Below are 25,196 nucleotides of genomic sequence, written 5' to 3'. Positions count from 1 at the left end.
TATTGAGGTTGTTCGAGTCACCAACTGAACGAACCTAAAATTTCAAATTCATTAAGTTGAGTGGTAAACTATATTGGGGTTATTCGAGTCACCAATCAACCAACCTAAAATTTCAAATTAGTCGTAAATAAAACTAACCCAACCTGCCCATTTTATGAATAACTCAACAATATTATTATTTTAACTTTTTAATTCAAAAAATACTTTAAAATAGAAATGACTTGTTATTTCAATTTTATTCCGTAGTGTAAAAGTAATATTGTAATTTCATAAATATATATATATATATATATATATATATATATATATATATATATTTAACTAATACAAAATTGAAGGGATTTTTTTTAATGGGTTAAATTAATTTTAATTTAGTCAAATACCAAATTTTAAAGTCTAATAAAATATATTTGTAATTTTATGTCTATATAATTCGAGAAATTCGGACAAACTAGTCGGCATGACAAACTCTTCCACGCTCTTAGTCCAACTCCACCAAAATAAACTTTACTCAAAGGATTTTGATAGTTTTGCATTTTGAAAGTTCGAGGACCAAATTTAAATTAAACCCTAACGATTTAAAATAATCATCTATATGGATATCTACTCGAACAAAACGACTTAACAACAAATAGACTACCCACACAACTTCAACAACAAAACAATACATATATGGTTTCCGTGGATAAGATATCTATTACCTTAGTCATAACCGAAGGTTCAATTCAGAACCCGCCAACCCGCCATCTGTTAGAACAAAGAACGAAAATCACACACCGACCAGAGGATTGTTCATCCAAAACAGGACATCAGCCTGAGAAGAACATGATCCTAACAGGACAGAGAGAGAGAGAGAGAGAGAGAGAGAGAGAGGGGAGGTTTATCAAATTTAATGCATAAACTTGATGGTTTCTGAGACAATCAAGTTAGACAAAACTGATATCAGCAATCCCTTTTGTCAAACAAAAAGAGTACCCCAAACTTTATTTTGATCAAATCAATGTGTCCCCTCACTGATTCCTGAACCAAAAGCAATCCTAAACTTTTCAATCTTTAATAATCCTATAATCCTTTCGCAACCCGAAATCGATACCACAGTTTAGTCTCTCAACTCTATCATGTCGATCTTGCGATAAAAAATAGTGATAATAATGATGATAATAATAAGTCTAACTTTTACGGGCGCGATTTCTGTCAAGATGAAGAACCACAACATAGCCCCCCTTGAAGAGGGCAAGAAACGCTCCTAAAGATTGATCAGGTCGAGATGAAACCCCGTCATTCCAGAGCTCAAAGTCCAATGGTCTTCTCGAACTTTTGAACTTGGTTGAGGAAAATCCATGTCATCTGCATTGTCATATATCATAATATTAGAAGTAAAATCTTGATAAATAATCATCAATCTCCCTATCCCCGATCTTGGTGAGGCTTTACTTATAGCTCTGAGGCCAGATCGGGATGAAAATAAAATAGAAAACGGGGGGCGGGCAAGAGACCGTACCATGACGTGTGGAGCAATCCTAATACAGTAAACAGGGAAGCCAGTGTAAAATTTCAACGGCCCGCCAGCTTTCAAGGTCTTCATGGCACAATCCATAGAGCCAGAGTAAGGAAGCTTCCCTTCAGCATCAGGCTGCATTTTCTGAATCTGAGTCTTCACGTAATCAAATGGCAAACTGCAAGCTGAAGCAAAGAATCCTGAAACAGCACTTGCACCTGAAAGTAGGCAAGAATGGAAACAACATGTCAATCAATCAACACACAATAGTTTCTATGAAATCTCATGGGTTGGGGAGGAGAACAAAGCATTCTTTATAAGGGTGTAGACATCTCTCCCTAGATGCGCTTTAAAAACCTTGAGGGAAAGCCCGAAAGGAAAAGCACAAAGAGGACAATATATGTTAGCAGTGAGCTTGGGCCGTTACAAATGGTATCAGAGTAAGACACCGGACAATGTGCTAGCAATGAGACTGAGCCCGAAGGGAGGTGGACACAAGGCAAGGAAGCTGGAGCCCGAAAGGGGTGGATTGTGAGATCCCACGTCGGTTGGGGAGGAGAACAAAACATTCTTTATAAGGGTGTGGAAACTTCTCCCTAGCAGACACGTTTTAAAAACCTTGAGGGAAAGCCCAAAAGGAGAGCCCAAAGAAGACAATATTTGCTAGAGGTGGGCTTGGGCCGTTACAAATGGTATCAAAGCCAGACACTGGGCGATGTGCCACAAAGGACGCTGGGCTCAAAGGAGGTGGATTGGGGAATTCCACATCGATTGGAGAAGGGAACAAGTGCCAGCAAATATGCTGGCCCCAAAGGGTGTGGATTGTGAGATCCCACATCGGTTCAGGAGGAGAACGAAACATTCTTTATAAGGGTGTGAAAACCTCTACCTAGCAAACGTGTTTTAAAAACCTTGAAGGGAAGCCCAAGAGAGAAAGCCCAAAGAGGACAATATCTGCTAGCGGTGGGCTTGGATTGAACCTATAAAGTTCCATAATTTTCATTGACCAAGTGATGTAGACTCCAAAAGCGGAACAAGTTTCCAGTTTCGAAAAATAGAATAAAGATGAACAATGCATAGAGCATGAAATATACAAAGTGTATAACAAGATTGTGAAGAAATTCGATCATGAAATGGGCAAAGAATCTCACCTATAACCGTCGTAGCTTCACCAAAACCGAGGTTATCCTTGAAAAACTCAACACTTTGATCGTAAGAGGCAAGCATGCCCATATTCAGCGCCATTGCTCTCACAACTGTTGGACCAGCACCCTTCCAAAGAGCCAAAACACCCTCATCTCCAACAATACGATACAGTGCATGGAATGCGTTTTTGTAGTGTCTGCGTTGTGCAGCTGGGAGGGTAGCATCAGCCTGCATTCGGATAAGCGCCAAATCTGCTGGACTGCCAAAAGATGCTCCAATAGCACCAGCTGTTAACCCACACAAAGCTTTTTGATAAAGAGGAAGGGGCTTGCCGTCATTAGCTTCAATTGCTTTGTTTGTCAAAATCCTACAGAAGGAACGAAAAAGAACATCCATTAAACAATTAATACAATTCATTACACAAGAAACTTATACTTTTCGAAAATAAAATTCAGCATAAAACTCACTTGAACGATCCAAGCCGTGCAGTAGTATAGGTAGCTTGTCTAAGAAGCCCAGCAGAGAGACCCTGCTCGACATTATGCACATTAGAAATTTTATGTCGTTTTCTTGTGAAGAATATAAATAAGCAGGCACCTAACACGATTATAGTATGCACAACGAATTGCAAAGTATACAAGCCAAAATGATCAGACTTCCATTTTTCCTCTTAGTTTAGTCAGTTCAATTGTCGAACGCAGCCAAGGACACGCAAAACATACATACAAGCGACACAAGAAACCTTCAAATGATCTAGTAATTGCCCAATCTCTAACCACCAAACACCCAATTTTCATTTTAGAAAGCGGGGGGAAGGGATCTATTTTCTACAATGGAAAAAAACGGAGCTGATTTCACTCGGCACAACCTAACGATGCATCCAATACCAATAATCTGTGCCTAGAATGCGTTGCTAGATCTCTACTCTATCAAGCTATAGAGACAACAACAAAGGAGGTTTGACCAGGGGATTCCCTTTCATTACTCTTCACGACGAGGGAACCACGTCCGCATCCGCACCAGTCAAAGTGGTGGAACGCCCTCCTGAGTCAAAGAGAAAGCTTCTGCACCTCTCCAAGAGATACAATTTGGTATCATAATCGTCTGAAGGAGAGTGAAGAGGCAGCAAAGTTCGCCCGATTACAAATCACAGCATCTATGAATCAAGCGAAAGAAAGTACCTACATCTTTCACATGTATATATAGATATCCATAGCTGTTCAAGCCAACTAAGCTTCAACATTTAGCTGCCCAAAAATTCACAAGATCTTAAAATCCTAAACGGGTGGCGACAATCATACATCTCTTACAGTTTTATAAACAGAAAACAAGATTGTAATATAGGATGAAAGTTGATCCACCATTTACAATCAATACCAGCACAAATCGGATCAATTAAGTCAATCTCTAAACCAGAATATCCTTCTCGGCTCCTCAAAAGACCTCAAAGGGACAAGATCTCATAACCAACAAGAAAGTTAATACCAAGCCAGTATTCTACAATGTTCCACGCCACAAGATCCACAGTACATTTCAAGTAATAATCACAAACTTCAACTGGATCTTTAAAACTCACCTTGTAAAAGGCACCAACTCCCTCCGCCTTAAGCATGTTCCTGGTTACCTCGCCTGCCGAGCCTTGACCTAACTGGATTCTCACCTGAACCAAATCAAGAACACATTATTAAAACAACAAATAAACTCAAAAAACGCATAAAACAGCCAAAAGACAGAAAAGAAAAAAAAAAAACCCTAAAAAACCCTAGATCTAAAATCCATCAAGAAACTCCAATCCGAACTCAATGAAAAACAAAATCTCAGCGAACCAACAAGCAACAAAATCCGGTTGAATCACAAAGATTCCTCACACGTAGCAGGTAAATCTGAAGATTTGTGTTACCTTGATCATATCGATAGGTTGAATGACGCAAGTCGCAAGCATACCAGAGAGGCCTCCATTGACGAAGGGCTTGACGGTGGGCCAAACACCAAGGGATTTAGGCTTCTTCTCGTCACCCATTTGCTGAAATGAAAAGTTAAGACAAAAAGCTCAAATGGGGGAGAGAAGAAGAAATCGAAAATGGTTTCTGGGTTCGAAAAAACGCGATGGCTGGAGCAAAGGAAAAGGAACAAAACAGTGAAGGAAATGTGGCTTTATAGTAGTGTGAAGTGTATTACCAAAAACCCTTGCTTTCTTCCCCTCTCGATCAGCGGCAATTGGCAACTGTCCAACAATTAATTTAATTTAAGGTGGTGATGTTGATTTTAATGGCGGACCTCAGATTCCTCGTCGATCAGTGAAAATGGCTAATTCCCAGTTCCAATTCTTCAATTTTTTCTTGGCTTTTTCCCCCAATTTCGATTCCTTTTACAGAAATGATGTTAAAAATAACCCCAAAACCCTTTTTGTTCCATTGCAAATTAGGGTTTGTTTCTAAATCAGATTTCAAACTCATTTTTTATTTATTTTAAGCTGATTTTTAGATTTTTTTTAAAATATTATTTTAATACATATTTTTAAATATTTAATTTTAGATCATATACTATCAAATTTTAAATTATAAATGATAGTTTTATCGAATATTCTCGTGTTTTTTATTACACGAACTATATTTTAAATTATAAGAACTAAATTTACAATTTTACCCTTTTCGCCTTTTTAGAAAATGACAATTCAATCAAGGCCACTTTTGTAAAATTTTCTTTATTTGTACTCAAAGAATTAGTTTAAATATGTTATATATTAAGATATTTAAAAATAATTAGTTGCTAAATATTCATATAAATAAGTATGCTATATATTAAGATATTTAAAAATAATTAGTAGCTAAATATTCATATAAATAAGCATTTAAGCAATCGAGTCATATATATATATATATTTATTCATTTATTTGTCTATTTTGTCAAAAGAAAAATACTTAGTTTTTTAACCGATGCCGTAAATTATCTTTAATTAATTATTTTTAGAAAATGGTAAAAAAGTAAATGGTAAACATAGTAAATACCGAAAGGGTATTTATGGGATTTCACATTTAGGGAAAATCCTATATTGGCGAGCTTCTCAAGGGCGAGAGCAGCGTTGGTCCAATTTGTGAATCTGTTTCCCTTATTCCATATTTAATATTTATTTAAATATATATATATACGAAAAAAGATTAATTATTAATTTTATCTAATAAAATTATAATTTTTAAAATTATCAAGAAAAAATAGATAACAAAATGAAAATTGCATGAGTGAAAAGGGTAAGGGTAATTTTTAAAAATAAAAAACTAAATATTTATTGAATCGAATATTCAAAAATTTATTAAATTCATCGTCCTAAGATATATAGGCATCCCGAGATGCTACACGTGTCAGATGAGCCTACACGTGTCAGATGCTCATCTCAAACTTTCACCGAACCGAAATGCTCGAATTAAATTCTTTTCTTTTTTACGAAATCTTCAACGTGGAATTTTGACATTTTTAAGAAACGTTTTAATAAAGGAATTATATTATAAAGTATTTAAAAAGAGAATGATAACGTTGTTGGGGTTTGGAATAAAGTTACTCAAATAATTTATTTATTTTTTATTAATATTATATTTTTTTAATTATTTAGAATATATTTAAAAAATGGCTGGATAACAAAAGCTCATGAATAACGTGGGCAATTGCGTCCAACTCAAGCAAACAAAGCCTTAATACAAAAGCAATATATATATATATATATATATATATATATCATTTTAAGGAAATAAATACAAATTTAATTAAAGTATAATTAGTTATTAATTCATAAATTTAATTAAAGTATAATTAACTTGTTTAAATTTAGAAAATAATAATAATATTAAGTCCTAAACACGAAAAAGGACGGGTATTTAGGAAGAAGGCATCATATCAAATATAACCGAGTAATTCTAACTTTTAAAATCATATAATCATATTTTAGAGGGATGAGATCCCTACCTTTTAACGACCCTCCTGCTGTTGATGAATTTCCATTGTCGACCACTCTCCTACGGCTGATATCTATAGGCTTTTAGATATGAAGTGGAGTGGCGAGATCCCTACCTTTTGAAACCCTTCTACTGTTGACGAATCTCCATTGTTGACAACCCTCCTACCGCCGACATCTATAGGCTTTTAGATATGAAGTACAGTGGCAAGATCCCTACCTATTGAAACCCTTTTACTGTTGACGAATCTCCATTGTAGACAACCCTCCTACAGTTGACATCTATAGGCTTTCAGATATGAAGTAGAGTGGTGAGATCCCTACCTTTTGACAATCCTCCTACGGTTGATGAATCTCCATTGTCGACAACTCTCCTACCGCTGAGATCTATAGGCTTTTAGATATGAAGTGGCGTGGCGAGATCCCTATCTTTTGAAACCCTTCTACTGTTGACGAATCTCCATCGTCAACAACCCTCCTACCACTGACATCTATAGGCCTTCAGATATGAAGTAGAGTGGTGAGATCCCTACATTTCAACGACTCTCCCTCCATTGTCGACAACCCTCCTAGGTTTTTAGATACGAAGTAGAGTGAAAGAGAGCAAAAGAAAAGCGAGAAAAGAAAATAAGAAACCCGAGCGAGAGAAAAAATGGGAGTAAAGTGAAAGTTGGAGCGACAAGAGCCAGAGCCAGAGCCATAACAAAAAGGATTATGACTTGACCTCTTAACCGAAGATACATGCCTTAACGCTCATTGGTTGGTTGGATTCCAGTTTCTAAATTTAAACTCTAGTTCTGATGAGGAGTCCCTAACATGTTTGGTAGCTACTCAATTCTGTGGCTATTGAAGTTGAGTTCTAACCAAGAACAAGACAAATATGACAACTCATTCCACTACAACCACACTCAGCCACATAATTCAATCAAATATTCAGAACATTGTTCAAAACTACTTAAAAGAACAAATAAATCACCAAAAATGGAAAATAATGCTCATTACCAGTTCAGCTTCAGCTCCAGAATATAAGATATTTAGCTGGACAGATGAGCAACAGACAATGCATCCTGATGTGGTTATCATATTTCTTTTGAAATTCATAATGCTTTATGTTTTTCCATTACTAACAGCTTCACAAATGCATGAGTTAAACCAACAAAGCATTAAGGCCAACGAAAATTATGCTCCAATGAACAGATCAAAATGCCTAGGGAAAGTACCAGGATTCATGGCAATATAGTATACTAACATGATAGATTACTGTTCTTTAGTGTATTGATAGCAAAAACTAATGGTAATCCAGAGATATCTCTAGCTTAGTCAGTCTAGCATCAATCATTCAAGTCCCGAGTTCGGTATCTTTGAATTCGCAAATCAGGATTAACTGGAAAATAAATGTGAGATCCCACATTGATTGGAGAGAATAATGAGTGTGTGATGTCCCACATTGGTTGGGGAGGAGAACAAATCACCATTTATAAGGGTGTGAAAACCTTCCCCTAGCAGACGCGTTTTAAAGCTTGAGGGGAAGCCCAAAAGGGAAAGCTCAAAAAGGACAATATCTGCTAGTAGTGGATCTGGGTTGTTACAAAATGGTATCAGAGCCAGACACCAAACAATGTGTCAGCCTTCTTGCTGTTCCCCGAAGGAGGGTAGACACGAGGCGGTGTGCCAGTAAGGACACTGGGCCCCAAAAGAGGGGTGGATTTGGGGGCGGTCCCACATCGATTGGAGGAAGGAAAGAGTGCCAGTGAGGACGCTGGCCCCGAAGGGCGGTGGATTGTGATGTCCCACATTAGTTAGGGTGGAGAACAAACCACCATTTATAAGGGTGTGGAAACCTTCCCCTAGCCGACGCGTTTAAAGCCTTGAAGGGAAGCCCGAAAGGGAAAGCCCAAAGAGGACAATATCTGCTAGCGGTGGATCTGGGTTGTTACAGAGTGTCAGCGAGAATGCTGGCCCCGGAGGGAGGAGGGANCATCGGTTGGAGTGGGAAACAAAACATTTTGTTGTTACAGAGTGTCAGCGAGAATGCTGGCCCCAGAGGGAGGAGGGAGGGGGGAGGGGGGTGGATTGTGAGATCCCACATCGGTTGGAGAGGGAAACAAAACATTTTTTATAAGGGTGTGGAAACCTCTCCCTAGTAGACGCGTTTTAAAAACCTTGAGGGAAAGCCTGAAGGGAAAAATCCAAAGAGGACAATATCTGCTAGCGGTGGGCTTGGGCTATTACAGTAAAGTAAAGGAGACATAAAAAAGATATTATGTAACTAGTACGAGACAAAAATGGAGAATGGAATGACTCGTTTATATATTACAAAAATACAATAGAGATGAATCAAAATCGTGAATTCATAAAATGCTGAAAAAAAGGAACAAGCATAACTTGAACCAGAATGGTTTCGATCATCATATCATTATGAAATTCAATAACAAAGTAAACAAGGGACACGATTCACGTACGAGTAATGCTGTCGTCGACATGATCAGCACGTATTGACTCCATCCTTGCAATCTTTTGTCAAATTATAGAACGTTTCAACACGAGTCTTCGCCCTATAGAACACTTCAGTATCTACCGCAACTCTCATGTACCCATCAAACTCGACAGGTTTTCCATTGTTTACAAGCGTCGTTTCGTTGTACCACTCGCTCGTATTTCCCCATAATTCCTTGTAGTCATCAAGCAAATGGACTTTAAAATGAGATCGTAATTTGTCGAAGTAGTTATAGAACGGTTCGTTGGTGGCTATATACAGATTCCTCCAAGGCCGAATCATCCCTTTCAACTTTTCAAGAATAGCATCAGGAGATGTATCAGCATCCAAATGAGGCCATAGCTCTTTGCTTTGTGCCTTATCTCCTCGAACCACATGAACGGCATCAAAATCCCAGTCCATACGTCCACTGATTTCTGTCACAATATTCATCAATCTTTTCGATTTCCACACGGCATGCCACGGTCGCTGTATATACTTCGCAGCTTGCCCTTCACACACTCTATACCAATAATTCTCGGGTTCGGGAGCATCGAACTGCCTCCATATGATCGTTTTCTTATCTTTTTTCAGCTGCATTGGTGTCACTTTATGGCTCACAACCTTCCTAACAGGTATCTTCTTCTTCTTGTGGCCTTTATCCCATTTCTTCCAATCTCTCAGAAATTCACCCTCCTCTACAATAGAACTAACCTCTTTAAGATGCTCAAAATCGAAATAAAAACGAAAATCTTTCCCCTCCTCATCTTTTTTGCTTGGATTATAATTACCAGACAAACACACACTCAAATCCATCACAAACGTCCTGTTCAAATACATTGCCTCTCCCAAACCACACAAGAAACTCCATAGATATTGGTTCATTCCTTTACAATAATCCCCTCCACGCGAATAGTACAAGTACTTACCCTTCATGAAATTCATCTCCGATCCCAACGTCGGGATCGTGTCGTTGATCTCCTCATCCCGTACTGGTGGAGAAACTCTAGCACTTCCTCCACCCTTTGTACGGTTGCTTCTCGGTCGTCGAGCATTTATACCTGAATGCCAACCACCAGCATGAACTACCTTATAATGACAATCCTCTCCAACATCAAATTTAAACCTCCTAAAATCCCTATACTTCCTCCATGACTTCTCTTTCTTGTTCCTAAATCTCCAAGAAACATCACATTCATCTTCTTTTGATCCATTAACCGGAGTTTGATACTCTAGGAACGCAATAGACTTAAAAACCCTCAAATTAAACCTCTCAACAGCAATCAAAATATGCGGATCGGAACAATTTACAGCCCGAAATTCATCACAATTCAATTTCGGAGTAGAATTAGCAATTACCTCCTCAGATTTTTCAATCACCGCCTCAGTGATCTGATTCCCCTGAGCAGACGGCAGTACAGGGGGAAGAACAGAAACCAAATCCTCGCCAGTTTTGACAACAGATTCATCGTTCTTAAAAGTGGCATTCTCAGAGGCAGTAAAGAGCTTAGTAAGAGCAGGAGTAGATTCAAGCCATGGATCTGGAGGCTTGTAAGTAATGGCAATGACAGTGATAATAAGAACAGAAAACACAAAAACAGAGAAACAGAGATTACTTATCAGCTTAATGAGATGCTGCCCAATGGGCTCTGTGGTCGGATTTGAATCTTTCATGGGGTTTTCTCAAGACCCCAGGTCCGGATTCGAAGCAGATCTTCAAATCGAGACAACAATCCGTCCAAATGGAGCAAGAAATTGCGAGAAATTTCGCAAAGTTAGAGGGAAGAATGGGTTTGCTCCATTTTGGAGAGATCTGGCATGGAAGTGAGAGACAGAGGACTGGCGCGCTTTGGAGTTCGCTGCAATCTGTCTTAGAACTCGTTGGATTAGGATTTTTTTTTTTTTTTTTTTTTTTTTTTTTTTTTTTTTTTTTTTTTTTTNGTTTTTTTATTTTTTATTGAGCTTAAAATAATATCAGGATCTCAATAATATAAATACTTAATTACCAAGTTTAAAGTCAAGTTGGGAATTAAAAATTAGATTTAGATATGAATTTTAGTAAATTGGATTCAGTTCAATTTTCTTTTTCCTTTTTGGAGATTTATAAATGAGATAAATTTATATAAAATATAAATTAATTACGTCATAAAAATAAAATATCTTATATTAACGAGTTATTTTTTATAAATAATTATTTTATAAAATAAAAAATTAAGATTATCTATGTTTAAAGGTATAAAGTAATAATGGGTTCTAATTTAATTCATATTAAAATTAGTAGCCTAGTCAATAATTATTTTATAAAATAAAATTAAGATTATAAAATAATAATTGGTTCTAATTTAATTCATATTAAAATTAATAGCCTACCATGTTGATACTATTTATAATAACTCTTTTTGTCGATACTATTTATAATAACTCTTTTGGTCTATTTTAACCCATCTTTTTGTCTTATTTATAATAACTCTTTTTGTCTATTTTGACCAATTACGTCTTTTTGTCTATTTTGACCAATTACGTCTTTTTGTCTATTTTGACCTATTATGTATTAACCCATCTTTTTGTCTTATTTATAATAACTCTTTTTGTCTATTTTGACCAATTACGTCTTTTTGTCTATTTTGACCTATTATGTATCGTTATCAGCTTCATAATTTTAAAAACACGTCTCGACATATGAGGCAAGTGAACAATATCTCGACATATGAGGCAAGTGAACAATATCTCGACATATGAGGCAAGTGAACAATATCAGCTAACAGTGACTTAGACACGGTTACACATAAATTTTAAAAATATATTAAAATTGTTTCCTTTTTTTTTTTTCATAGAAATTATTCTTATTATTTAATAAATTTCAACAAAAATTTTAATAAATTTAGACATTGAAAAGTACATAAACGAGAATAATACAGCATCAAAAGGACAAGAAATAAAATAATGTTTTATTTTAACCGATACATTATTAATATTACTATAGTTTTTCATAAATACATAAATAAATAAGCTTCTCTTCTATACACTATTTGTGTGTATCATAAATACATAAACCATTTAAAAAAGGGCAGGATGGTAATTTCACCTCAGGGCATGATTGTAATCATGGAAGTGAAAGTTCTTGTAAATGAAATGAGAAAGCCATTTTGAAGCAGCAAAGCAGAGTACAGCCATTGCTACCATCACAATTCTAGCAGTTCCTGATACCAAACTCTGGTTTGTTGCTGCAAAAACTCCAAGCAAAGCAATGGAGATGACCTGCAACACCACTTCTAGTGTATTTAAACCCTTGTATGCCCCATTACAGCTGCTGCAGTTCACCACATGAGACCAGTACCTGAAACCGTCGCCCACTCTCGACTTTCAGTATTTTCGGGTATGAAAACATCGATGTCGATGAACATGAACAATAAAATGTACAACAATGTGCAAAAATATGACTGGAAGGAAACTTGGTGGAGATGAAATGATCTGTGCATGAAACGAACAAGTCGAGAGGGTTCTGTTTGAAAACGATTTTGTTTTTAGTTTTCTATTTTTGAAAATAACGTTTGTTTCCTCGCAATTTATAGGGTTCTCACATCTATGAAAGAAACGTTTAAATTCTAAGCTAAATTTCAAAAACAAAAATAAGTTCATAAAACTAGTTGGATTTTGAAAACGTTTTTAGAAAGTAGATAACAAAACAAAGAAACTCATCGATAACAAAACCAAATGTTATCGAGTGAAAGGATTGTTTCATGGTTCTCCTAGAAACGTTTTTCGTTTTGGGTAACCATTTTTGAGTGGTTTATGAGGGTAAAAAGACGAAAGGTGTGAAATTCGATACTTCGAAATGGTAGATTATCTGTGAAAATAAGCAATGAAAAAGCAAGAAAAACAAAGAAATTATCCAAACATTTGTTTTGCTGAGTTTTTGTATTAAAAAAGACAAGACAGTTCTCAAAATAACCTAAACAGCCCTTGAAATGCACCAGATTCAAAGAACAAGGATAACGTAAAGAGGTACCAGAGATGTGTTCATGTCTCCAAAGACCCAATAGCAATGAATATAAGTTGGATTTTAGAGTCTTAACTTAAGCATTTCGACTAAATCCACTAGACGAACACATTTGAAAATAAGAAACTTGTACGATATTATAGGCATTTAACGCACCGAAGCAGCTAAAGAGTTACCTGTCCATCAGCTGTTCCTTTGGAGGCGATGGAGGAAGAATGCCACTGAACTTGCCTCTCCAGTCAACATGGCCATCTGAATATTTGTTCAACCACCTTCTGAAAGCAACCACTTTGGCGTCTGATTTGGTTGGCACAAAACAAGCTTTCTGCCAATTTGAAGGACCCACATCCAATATCTTTCTCTCCTGTAAAAATATAATCAAAATAATCATAGGATTAATATGAATTCATTAAACCTTTTTTTTTTTTTTTTTTTTTTTTTTTTTTTTTTTTTTTTTTTTTTTTTTTTCTGAGGATTAACAAGCAGGGTTCATAAGATGCTGTTCAAGAACAAGTGAAACATTCATCCCAGAGAAGAGATCTTTCTAATGGCAAACAGATATAAAAAGATGGAGAAAATCATAAAAATAAAATGAAACAATCAAGGGCTCATTCATAACATACTGTTTTCTTCAAGTACACTAATGCTATTGCCTTCACAAACTAATCGAATGTGCTGAGAATATGAGTCATTATCCAGCCATTGTAAGATTTTTATCTATACTAATGAACATTGATAGAGAGTAATTATCCAACCATTGTAAGATTTTTATCTATACTTCGAAAAACTAATCAAATGTGCTGAGAATATGAGTCATTACCTCGACGTGAAGAAGATACAAATCAGAATCTAAGATAAGGTTTTGTCCCACGTGGAAGACCCATCTTGGAATAATTCGATCAATGCCTATAGCAAAATTTCTTAGAGATACAAATATTAATCTGCTTCGACCTGGACTAACGGGAATACACATAAATACTAGCATTGCTTTTCTCTGTGATGTGTTCGGGGCTTCCTGATACAACCAGAAAAAGAAGAATAAATAATACCCCCGAGCGAAGAGAAATAAGTCTGGATAATGCTAAAGAGTATAAAAAAAAAATTCATCACCCAAAAACGTGTGTAAAGGAAGTTTCTAGATTTCTTACCGCATTGTTTTCAGCTGATAAGAGAGCTCCGTTGTCTTGGTGTTTTGGAGTTCTTTTCTTAGACCTTAAACTAAAAGAAGTGTAAAATACACAAGGTGCAAAAAATTGACTATTTCCCAGTTCCTGATTAGAGATGAAACCATACGCATCCAAGTCTTTTATAAATATTTCAATTGGTTTGCCTCCTTCTCTATCTGCTTTCTCTGTAAATTCCATATAAACTAGCCATCAGATCCAGTTAAACATGTAAAAACAATATTAAATAGTGACTTTCCACCCCAGAATACTCATCTGTTATTGGGCTGTTGCCTTCCCATTATCCCATAATGGGCATAGGGGACATGAGCTGGGTCCATAAGATTCTCAGTCAAAACCTCATACCTGAAAGTGTAAAGAGAAAGAGAGTTGCTGAGTAACAGAGAGGTCTTATCTACCCACTCGAACTCCTTTCATTTTATCAATGTTATTGTTAACCTATCCGGTTCACCCTCTTTGGTTCCACTATGAATTAGCTAGTAATCATGCCATTCGTTTGGTGAGAAATAAAAAGGAATATCGATAATTCGAGTGGTTGAAACTGAAACAGCTACTTTAGAAGTAACAAAAAGAAAAGCAACTACTTGAGTGGGAGAGTCAGAGTCGAAAGGAGGATTCCTCACTTCTTTCTCTCATTCAAAACCGTGCATGAGACTTTCATCTCATTTGGCTCCTAAACTAAGTGATAAAAGAAAGAAGAACACAGTCTTCTACATTGAGATCCACCTAACAGTAAGTAACAATCTTATTGTTAACTTATCCAGTTCACCATCGTTAGTTCTACTATGAAGAGCTAGTAATCAGTCTTTTGCTATGAATTAGACCGTTTGTGGAGAATACGGTCATGATCTTTTTGTTAAATAGAATTTCCTCAGCTTAAAATCAATGATTCGATTTTCTTTCGGTGGAAAAAGAAAAGGAAAATGAGAAAAAGAGCACAGTTCAACTACATTCGTGATAGCTTCCTTCATAATTCCTCTATAACTAGACTGGCCAAGATCAAATAGAATGCAGATGAGTAAAAAGTGACAATCAGGCTCTCCATACCCATATGGAAGATCTCTGTTACTAATTAACTTAGTATATGACGGATCGTCCAATTCAGGAATGTAAGGGGGGTTTTTCTTCACCAAAATATCCTTGTACTGGGGATCACTATTTGGCCAAAACCATAAAATGTCATTCTGCACAATGCTAGGATAAACAGCAACACATGCCCTTTTGGACGTGTGAACCTGCAAATCGAAGGAAGAAAATTAGCGACTCTTGTCCAGTTATTTAAAGTTTGACTAATATAACAACAATACTTAATCTTTTAACTATCTTAGCATATGACACTCTTGTTAACTTCTGAATACGACTTCATTTTCTACTGCAATATGTCGGATTCTGAACAATGTTCACCACTGGAACAATATGCACTAACGACATAAATAGGAAGTAAAATCAAATTCTGAATCTAAGGTAAATCATTTAGTAAGTTTTTCAGCATTCAAGAAAAGTTGTGTTATACGAAATAGATCCATCGAGAAAAACTACATTCTTCTGATTTGTCATTAATGAAATGATGTTCTTAATAAGCAGTTTAAGCACATTTTCTCCAAATTACTACTGAACTATATTATCATGTAACAAAAAACGACGAGACGAGAAGGTTCAGTAATGTTGATTTCAGTTTGGTAGAAATCAGTTAATTGTGGGTAAATCAACAATTTAGTGTTTCTTAACTTTTAACTGTTTGATTTTGTGCTATCTCTACCATGAACACCAAACAAAATGAAGTGCCAGCAACTAGCAAGCAGCATAAGAAATCTCTTTTGTTTATGACAATCAAAGCTAATTTGTGATTCATTATACTGATATTCTCGTTTATTTGTTAAATCATGTCAAATCGACTAAAGCTTGTCGAATAAACATGTCAGATCACCATTAGAGACAAAACAGAATCACAATCCAGATTCAAATATGTAAAGTTAAATCTCTAATTGAAGCAGAGCAATAAGTTCACAAGGGGAAGATGGTAGAATCCTTACCGGAGGGCCGTCAGGGGGCGCCTGAGGGATGAACTTACAATCACCAGATCCGTTAAAACACCAGCCATGATAAACACATTGCAATCTCCCCCATTGATCAATCCTTCCTTCAGACAAGGGAGCCAATCTATGCGGACACAAATCCTCAAACACCTTCCACGCACTCTCATTCTTATCCCACCACACCACGACATCAATCCCCATTACCGTTTTCCCATGCGGCACCCTCTTGTCGAGGTCACAAATCGGCATAATCGGGTACCATTGCGCATACCAATCAAACCTCTCATCCACTCGCCGTTCACTCTCGGCCTCAACCTCAAACGGACTCGCAAATTCAAATTCCTCCGTTGAAATGGTAGATGATACGCTCGCACGGAGCTTGAATCTTCGACTATACCGGCTAATCGATGAAGAAGGCAACGAGGGCAATAGATTAACCTGCAAACACTGCTTCAGAAATCGGGATTTGTTCAGCTTGGCAGTGAAGTGGAGTGGAACAGAAGAGAATTTCAGCACATCCATGGCCAAACCTTGGATTCCGAATGGATGAAGTAACAGCTTACACAGATGCGTTTAAGATCGTTGCATGATTTCTAGAAAGAAGAAGAAGCGTCTGGATTTTATCATTTTTGTGGCCATCAACAGTCCACCAAATTTTATGAAAAATTACCTCTCATTTATTTAAATTAATTATCTTTTTTATAAATTAATATTTATTATTAACAATTTTTATTTTAAATTTTTTAAAACTCTAAATGAAAATTATTTATCGTGGAAGGAAACCAGAAAATGAAATAGACTTTATTTAATATATATTTTTAGGCCAAATTATAATAATAAATTATTAATTTTTAAATGTCTATTCTATCACATTGTTCGGTGATGAAAGTCCCACATCCGCTAATTTAGAAAATGATCACGTGTTTATAATCAAATAATACTCTCTACATTAGTATGAGACATTTTGGATAAGCTCAAAGCAAAGCGGGTGTTCGTCTAACATTAAAATTTGAAGAAAGAAACAAAGAATCTTCACATTTCCAAAGAATGAAGCGACCAAAAAGGCATATCTCTTAACCCTATGCCTCTAACAACCGAGTTGGTCGAAGCACAAAGGAAGCTTCAATCGAAGGAATTACTAATCCCAAAGAAATCCCTACTTGCGATCACAACTTGAGGGGCGAAGGTTTCAAATCACGATTTGGAATCAACATCGATACCAAGTCATTCGGTGTATAAAAATCGCACAGAAGACATCGAAATATCGATCGAAATCTCCGTCAAGAGAAGCGGAGAAAAAGAAATCAGAATTACCGAAGAGGAAAATCGAATCGAACGCATCACCGATGAATTTGAAAAATTACCAGGATTTTTCGCCTACATGTGATTGGCATGAGGATCATGATTCTCGTGTTCTTACCGTCCCTCTTAAAGGTTTGTTGATTCACCTCGCCTCCTTCTTCCGGCATTTTTTGCAATTCGGAAACAGCACTCTAAAATTATTTTAAATAGAATTTTGAAAATTTATTATATCCTTCAAATTTGACATATTTAAATTAAATTTAGTCATGAAATTATTATTATTATTATTATTATTATTATTATTATACAAATTAGTAATAAAATTATTTTTTACATATATTTTCAAATAAAAGATCTTATGAATGATTTTTTTCTCAACAATAAACTAACCATATAAATTAATATTGAACACAATTTTTTTTTTAATTTAAAAAAAAACAAAACTCATAATAAATAAATAAATAAATAAATAAATAAGTAGAAAACTGTAGAGCTCGAGAATCTCAGAGAGGGCTCCGTAATCGGTTGGTGTCTCCTTAGCGGATCTCATATGAAAAATGAGTGTATTAATNGAAAGTTGAGGGTCTCCGGCGAACGGATGACCGAAGGCAACAAGTGGCTCCGATTCTACAAGGAGCTAGATGTCCCCACCGATATTGACACCGACAACATCTCTGCCAAGTTCAAGGATGGCGTCCTCTTCGTCAAACACCCCAAAAAACTCTCTGCCGCTACTTCCACCAACCTACCGGAGAAGTCAACGTCCAAGCCCAAGCCCAAGCCCAAGCCCAAGCCCGAGCCCGGTAAACCCAAAGCCGATCTCCAATCACCGGCCGGGAAACCCACAGCCGATCCCCGAGCACCGGCCGAGCCTCCGAAGCCAGCGGCCGGGAAACCCACAGCCGATCCCCGAGCACCGGCCGAGCCTCCGAAGCCAGCGGCCGGGAAACCCAAAGCCGATACCCGAGCACCGGCCGAGCCTCCGAAGCCAACGGCCGGAAATTCCACAACCGACCAACCAGCTGTTCGACAAAATTCCCCAAAGAGCCAAGATCAGAAACGTCAATTACAATCAAGTAGCAAACTAGGCCCCCCCTCTTCCCCAGGGATACAAGATATGGACAAAGCTTTAGAGGATCAGCAGAATCGCACACCCGGCCCACCAACTGTCCCACAGAGACAAAATGAGGAGCCTCAAGAACAGGCACATGGGGAACGAATCCCCCCTCCCCAAAAGGAAAAAACACACACAAATCTGAAGGAAGCTTTGGAGGAGACAAGAGATGAGGAAAGGGGGAAAGAAGAAATTGGGTCGAAAATGGGAGAGGGCAAAGGGAAGGAGGAGGAGGGCAGCCATGGAAGGGAAGAGAAGGAAGGTGAAGTTGCAGAGGAGAGGAGGAGGAGGAGGAGTGAGGGAACGGTGGAAGAGAGTTTCCTGTGGAGAAGAGAAGGGTACAAACAGGTTATTGATGGGGTGGTGAAGGAATTGAGGACAACTATGGTGACTTTGGTTTTGGGGATTGCTGTTCTTGTGATTCTGTATCTGAAAGTTACAAACAAAGGTCATGTGGATGAAGAATTGTGAAGAACCAGTCATGAAGCTCTTGTTCATAAGTGAACAACTCAAATATGTCAAATTGTTTATTCAAAATGATGGAAATAAAATTGCCATATTTACAATTACTTACTACTAACAATCTCTATATCATAATGGGAATTCAAGGTTCTTTTGTTTCCTAACCCCACAGTATTCTCAAACTCACTTGGCACAGCCCAGCCGCGAGCGGAGGAGCTCCGCAGCAGCGACCATGTTCAGGAGGGCGGGCTTGACTTCGGCGTACTTTCGGGGTTCACCTAGAGATTCATTAAATTTTCATACCTTGGTAAGTGTTGTTTAGAAAATGGCTCAACTAAAAATGTTCTTATACCAATTGTTGTAGTAGCAGAATGCCACAACCAAATTACTGTGATACCAATACCTAATCCTTTACAAATTATACAGATCAGACATGTAATGAACGTAGCCATCGCACTTCGAAAGAATTTCGCAAATCAAACATTAACACAACATCGATATCATTTCTTCAAATTAGACAGCGAAGCAAAAAGAAAAATCCACAGACAATCTCCATCAGCACCACTGGAATCAAGAACATCTTCCACTCAATCGTGTAATACGATATGATCTCATTCCTTCCATTAAAAAATTCCATCAGCTCCGAATGGAGCAAACAAATTTTCATCCGGTTAACGAAGAAAATCACCAATCATAAACCTACTGAAAACGATCTAATACCGGATGAAGAAAAATTAAGCTTACTGGCTATGGAAGTACCTTTATGGAGGCCGGATAGGGCGGCAAAGGTCCGGAGCGCGAATATCCTGGACCAAGACCTTCTCAAGAGCATCGTGAAGAGAAACGGTGATGGAAGGAAGGCGTTGAGCGACTTCCAGTACAATTCTGAGAGCTTCATCAGGGAAAATCATGGCGGTCGAGTGATCCGCCATTAGAAGACTGATGAATTAGATAAACAGAGAAATGAGTGAAAGAGGGAGACGAAGGCTTTTATAAACACTATTATATTATAAGTGCCGTTTTTAAATATTAAAAAAAAAAAGAAAAAATATAAAGAAAAAAGCTGAGCGAAATTTCATACACTTTCCAAAACCCACCAACAAAAGCTCAACCCTGAGCCGTTTTTCTTCAAAATTCCCCCCTCTTTGCGTCAAATTCTTGAAAAATTTCCTCATCAGATTCTATCTATTTTCGCAATTTTTCAATCCCAACTCCGCAATCCTGCCTCCACTTCCATGAATTTAACAACAATCACAGCCTTGTAATGAATTCAGATGGCCGATACTAATTCCAATACCCCCACCGCCAGCGCACCGGAGAGGAGCCCCTCCGACTCGCCGACGAGCTCGAGGTCGGTGACTCACACTCTCAATGGCTCGCATAAGTTCGTCATCCAGGGGTACTCTTTGGCGAAGGGAATGGGACCGGGAAAGCACATTGCCAGCGATAATTTCACCGTCGGAGGGTATCAATGGGCGGTTTACTTCTATCCGGATGGGAAGAATATTGAGGATAATTCGACCTATGTCTCCATATTCATCGCACTGGCGAGCGATGGCACCGATGTGAGAGCGTTGTTTGAACTCACACTTGTTGATCAGAGCGGTAATGGGAAGCATAAGGTTCATAGCCATTTTGAGCGGTCACTCGAGAGTGGTCCGTATACTCTGAAGTATCGCGGTAGTATGTGGTATGTTTAATTTTTTACTATGAAATTCTTGATTAGGTGATCAATTCTTGAATAGGTTGCTCTTTGTAGAAATACAACGTTTGGATTAGTGAATCTATGTCCTATGGTAGTCCTTTGATCGTGCGTCAGGATTCAACCTCTTGATTGGTGTATATGTACATTCATAATTGTGGAAGGTTTTCCCCCTTTTGTTTTCTGTGTTCATATATGTGGTGATCTTAAAGTATTGATAAAGTTAGGTCGATTAACGATTTAACATGGTATCAAAGTGGGAGGTCCCCGATTCGATCGAACCTTGCAGCCCTACTGTATTGGTAAAAATTTACTGCAATATGAATATTCTAGTCCATAACCATGTTAGTTGGAACTTTGATTGTGTTAGAACAGAATATGAGTATTATACTGCAATATGAATATTCTAGTCCTGAGTTTCGATTTACAACACGTAACCGTGTCTATACTATATTAATCATGTTAATATCTTTGTTCATCGTTGTTTTTTTATTTAGTTTTTCCATGCCCATGACATCTAAATTCTTAGCAAAAACTCTCATTTGTAATGAGATGTCGTAGCGAGCTCTTAAGTTAACTTGACCCCTTGATTTGTGTTATTAACAACGTTGTTACGGGGGAACAAAGGTAATGATATATATATATTTCATACATTGCCAAAGATTTTTTGAGTGTTAAGTGCAATTTGTTCAGACTATCACTGGCTTACTTCAAAACGCAGCTATTTGAAAGCCATCTTTCTATTTTTCGAATGTTTATGCAAGAGTTGTTCGGGTTTCTTTGTGGCTGGTCATCATTAGTAAGGGTAGTTGCTTCCTCTCAATGTCACCCACTCACCTTTAGTGGTATATTCTTGGTTGTCTCTTTAATAAAAATAGCTCATTCAAAGTGAGGGGAGTGTTATCCCTATGGATTGGCCCAAATGTCGAAGGGGCAAGTTGTAGACCAAGAGTGCAACCTATTAAGGTATTTAATATGTGATTCAGACCTCAAGCTTTTTCTAACTCCAAATACTGTTGGGGGACAAATAAGTGTCATATGAATTAATAAAGGTACCCATAATTTGTTCCAAACACCCATGTTTACATATAATAAAACAATAGATTGTGGGTAGGCTTCTTGATTGAGAGGAATAATAGACAAATTTCCATGGGATCTTGCTTAAAGAGAGGAATTCCCCACCTCAGTTAGGAGGTTATGCTGCACGAAATATCAGAACGTGGAACTTTGCTTAATTATCAAAGTGGCTTTGTTTATTAATGAAGATGAGATATTGTGAGGGTCAGACGGTGACTTCCTTTGGTATGTGTGGTCTTGCTTCAAATGTTTGGTTTCTTTGTTATAGATCAATAATAGCTGCTTCTTGCTCGCGGTATGGGATAGCTAAATACAAAAATTTTTAAGTTGGGAAATGATTTGTGTGTTATATTTGGGGAAGACAACTTGCTTGATTCTAATTCTTGTTGTTGATAAATTAGTGGATGAGATGATGGTTAAAAAGAAGAGGGGGTGCCTTGAAAAGCCTATAACGATATGCATTGGGACTTCACTTTTGGTCACTCGTACACGTATATTATGCCAGTTCGAGTAATTGTATGAGCTTATTGAATTTGAGCTCCCTGATGGTTTATCTCTCCTCTATTTTTGGACTTTTCATAATTTGATGAAATTTTTTTTTCTTGTCATTGGAAAAATCATTGTGTTTTTAAGGCTTGAACCATTCCTGAACTTTCATTATTCTCTCTTCTATCACTGGTCCTCAGATATCTCTTGAAGATTTGACTTTTCTTTGATTTGTGAATGTAGGGGATACAAGCGTTTTCTTAGACGATCTACCCTTGAAAATTCTGACTACCTCAAGGATGATTGCCTACAAATAAATTGCACTGTTGGAGTTGTCGTTTCATCAATAGAGCGTCCGCATTCACAGATGATTTCTGTTCCTGAGTCTAATATGGGAGCTCATTTTGGTGCACTACTTGAAAACTTAGAAGGTTCAGATGTCACTTTTGATGTTGATGGGGAAAATTTTCAAGCTCACAAGTTGATATTGGCTGCGAGATCACCTATATTTCGGTCTGAATTTCTGAATATGTTGGAAAAAAATAAGCAGGAGATAATTGTGAAAAATCTAGAACCTAACGTTTTTAAGGTATAATATAAACACGATTAATTTTGTCGTCTCTTTTGTTTTACACTTAATGAGTACTGGTTTCTGCGTTGCTCGTTGCAATTAATCACTGGATTATGTATAATGTTTTCATTCTGAAGTTGCTTTAATTTTCATCAGGCTTTGCTGCACTTTATGTATACTGATTCCATTGCCGAGGATGTGGTCGTATCGACCTCGAGTTCATCTTCTGAATCTTGTGTGGGTGACAACTTTATGGCAAAATTGTTAGCAGCAGCGGACAAATATGGTTTGGAGAGATTGAGATTGATGTGTGAATCTCATCTTTGTAAAGATCTTTCTGTACACTCTGTTGCAAAAGTACTGAGTTTTGCAGAGGAGCACCATGCCACTGAATTGAAAGCAGTTTGCCTGAGATTTGCTGCCATGAACCTTGGAGGTACTTTGTTTTTTGATTTAGTCATCATGATCCTGATAAAATGTTAAACACAGAAATATTATGTTTTTCTTGATAAATAAATATTACTTTCATTGATATAGTATAAAGCACTTGACCTAACCTTTTCGACTATATCCTCGTTTTTTGTGAGATCAAACGAGGGGTGGGAGTGAGGATTTGAACTTCTGACCCTTAGACGAGGTTATTAATATCATAGCTGCTTGGGTTGACACATCATCCCAGTTTTTCCTTATTAGCAAAATTTATAGTTTCACTCCAATCATATCTCCCGTAGCATTGCTTTCTGGTTGATTCTCCTTGGCGATTTTCAATGTTGTTTCACTTCCTGGGCTCTTGTAAATTGTTGTGGATTTCTCTCTAATGAGTCATGGAACACCCATTTGACATTCGGGAGGTTCATGATTGTGTTTCAGCCTTTCTTACTTCACTCACATTGAAACTGCATAGACGGTTGACTCTCTTCCTTCGTCTTGTATAAACACAACAGTTTGAGTGTATAACTCAAGCAGATATTGTCCTCTTTGGGCTTTCCCTTTCGAACTTCCTCTCAAGGTTTTTAAAACGTGTCTGCTAGAGAGAGTTTCCACACCCTTATAAAGAATGCTTTATTCTCCTCCCTAACTGACGTGGGATCTCACAATCTACCCACCCCCTTCGGGACCCAGCGTCCTTGTTGGCATTCATTCCCCTCTCCAATCAATGTGGGATCTCACAATCCACCCCCCTTCAGGGTCCAGCGTCCTTACTAGCACACCGCCCGGTGTTTGACTCTGCTACCATTTGTAACAGCTCAAACTCACCGCTAGCAGATATTGTCCTTTTTGGGCTTTTCCTTTCAAGCTTTCCTTCAAGGTTTCTAAAACGTGCCTGCTTTTTGGGCTTTCCCTTTCAAGCTTTCCTTCAAGGTTTCTAAAACGTGTCTGCTAGAGTGAGGTTTCTACACCTTTATAAAGAATACTTCGTTCTCCTCCCTAACCGATGTGGGATCTCACATTGAAAGTATCACGTTTGGGCATTTTTTCCGCCTTTTGTTGCTTTAGCAAATTCTTTACTAAAACATCTTCCCTTTCTGTCAACTTCCTGACAGAACCACATGAGAGTGCACCTTTGTTATCATCTGTTAAGCACTTTTCAAAAAAGTACTAGTTTTGTGCTTCTTCTAAAAGCCTCTTCTAGTTGATTAGAATTTTAAAATTACCATTTAGCTAAAAATCCTTTTTACGCCTCCAAATGTCCCAAACTCATCTTTAAGAACACTCATTTGCCCTTCATTCTCGCCTTGAAATTCCTCTCTTCATCATAGATTCTGATATTTCCATTTTGTGCAGCTGTGATGCAATCAAAAGGTTTTGAGCAATTGAAGGAAAACAACCCTTCACTTCAATCGGAGATCCTGAAGACACTTGCACAACAATGTGGGGACGTTAATGTCAACGGATCGAAATCACGGAGCATGTGGGCTCAACTCTCCGATGGTGGCGATTCCAATGGAAGACGGGTTAAGCAAAGAACCTGATAACTCAAACCATCATTGTTTCTTGTGTAAATGCAAATGTGTTCTTCAAGTAACATGTAAAGAAAAAACTGGACCGAACAGCTCCGTTTCGATACGCTTGTTGGGGAACGAATTTGATAGCAGCAGTCAAATTAGTTGTTCATTTTCTAGTTTGATTTAGTTGTGGTCATGTTTGCACCATGGATTTGCATTTTCTTGCCAGGTTAGATGGAGACTCATTTTG

The 25,196-nt window shown here is 37.4% G+C and overlaps 5 protein-coding genes and 1 long non-coding RNA gene across 7 annotated transcripts; 2 read left to right on the top strand and 4 right to left on the bottom strand.

Annotated features, from left to right (window-relative positions):
- Positions 1–876: 876 nt before the first annotated feature.
- On the bottom strand, positions 877–7,222 carry LOC111793304 (mitochondrial dicarboxylate/tricarboxylate transporter DTC-like). Of its 2 annotated transcripts, none has more exons than XM_023675135.1 (7): positions 6,602–7,222; positions 4,545–4,667; positions 4,221–4,304; positions 3,112–3,173; positions 2,650–3,011; positions 1,502–1,716; positions 877–1,347 (listed from the first exon to the last, which is right to left on the bottom strand). In XM_023675135.1, exons 2-7 carry the CDS (start codon positions 4,662–4,664, stop codon positions 1,291–1,293), a joined length of 900 nt encoding a protein of 299 aa, XP_023530903.1. In that variant the 5' UTR covers positions 4,665–4,667; positions 6,602–7,222; the 3' UTR covers positions 877–1,290. The 2 variants fall into 2 exon arrangements, with proteins under 2 accessions (XP_023530903.1, XP_023530902.1); XM_023675134.1 differs by lacking the exon at positions 6,602–7,222 and adding an exon at positions 4,823–4,981.
- Positions 7,223–8,876: 1,654 nt separating this feature from the next.
- Positions 8,877–10,960, bottom strand: LOC111793777. Its single transcript, XM_023675811.1, has one exon. The coding sequence runs from the start codon at positions 10,738–10,740 to the stop codon at positions 9,076–9,078; it is 1,665 nt and encodes a 554-aa protein (XP_023531579.1). The 5' UTR covers positions 10,741–10,960; the 3' UTR covers positions 8,877–9,075.
- A 1,042-nt stretch (positions 10,961–12,002) lies between these two features.
- Positions 12,003–16,925, bottom strand: LOC111793635 (protochlorophyllide-dependent translocon component 52, chloroplastic). The gene is made up of 7 exons (XM_023675598.1): positions 16,284–16,925; positions 15,298–15,485; positions 14,506–14,595; positions 14,215–14,419; positions 13,887–14,081; positions 13,243–13,430; positions 12,003–12,403 (listed from the first exon to the last, which is right to left on the bottom strand). Exons 1-7 carry the CDS (start codon positions 16,806–16,808, stop codon positions 12,148–12,150), a joined length of 1,647 nt encoding a protein of 548 aa, XP_023531366.1. The 5' UTR covers positions 16,809–16,925; the 3' UTR covers positions 12,003–12,147.
- A 1,213-nt stretch (positions 16,926–18,138) lies between these two features.
- On the top strand, positions 18,139–19,278 carry LOC111792960 (pollen-specific leucine-rich repeat extensin-like protein 1). The gene has a single exon (XM_023674594.1). The coding sequence runs from the start codon at positions 18,139–18,141 to the stop codon at positions 19,171–19,173; it is 1,035 nt and encodes a 344-aa protein (XP_023530362.1). The 3' UTR covers positions 19,174–19,278.
- Positions 19,279–19,631: 353 nt separating this feature from the next.
- On the bottom strand, positions 19,632–20,132 carry LOC111793935. The gene is made up of 2 exons (XR_002814999.1): positions 19,924–20,132; positions 19,632–19,781 (listed from the first exon to the last, which is right to left on the bottom strand). It is a non-coding gene; the product is annotated as an uncharacterized LOC111793935 (long non-coding RNA).
- A 104-nt stretch (positions 20,133–20,236) lies between these two features.
- Positions 20,237–25,123, top strand: LOC111793931 (BTB/POZ and MATH domain-containing protein 6-like). Its single transcript, XM_023676013.1, has 4 exons — positions 20,237–20,854; positions 22,673–23,018; positions 23,157–23,436; positions 24,786–25,123. Exons 1-4 carry the CDS (start codon positions 20,439–20,441, stop codon positions 24,971–24,973), a joined length of 1,230 nt encoding a protein of 409 aa, XP_023531781.1. The 5' UTR covers positions 20,237–20,438; the 3' UTR covers positions 24,974–25,123.
- Positions 25,124–25,196: the final 73 nt, after the last annotated feature.

The sequence above is a fragment of the Cucurbita pepo genome, chromosome LG04 (genome assembly GCF_002806865.2).
Source record: "Cucurbita pepo subsp. pepo cultivar mu-cu-16 chromosome LG04, ASM280686v2, whole genome shotgun sequence".
Classification (NCBI taxonomy): domain Eukaryota; kingdom Viridiplantae; phylum Streptophyta; class Magnoliopsida; order Cucurbitales; family Cucurbitaceae; genus Cucurbita; species Cucurbita pepo.
The sequence above is the reverse complement of the archived record's forward strand: the minus strand, read 5'-3'. Positions and strand labels throughout refer to the sequence as shown.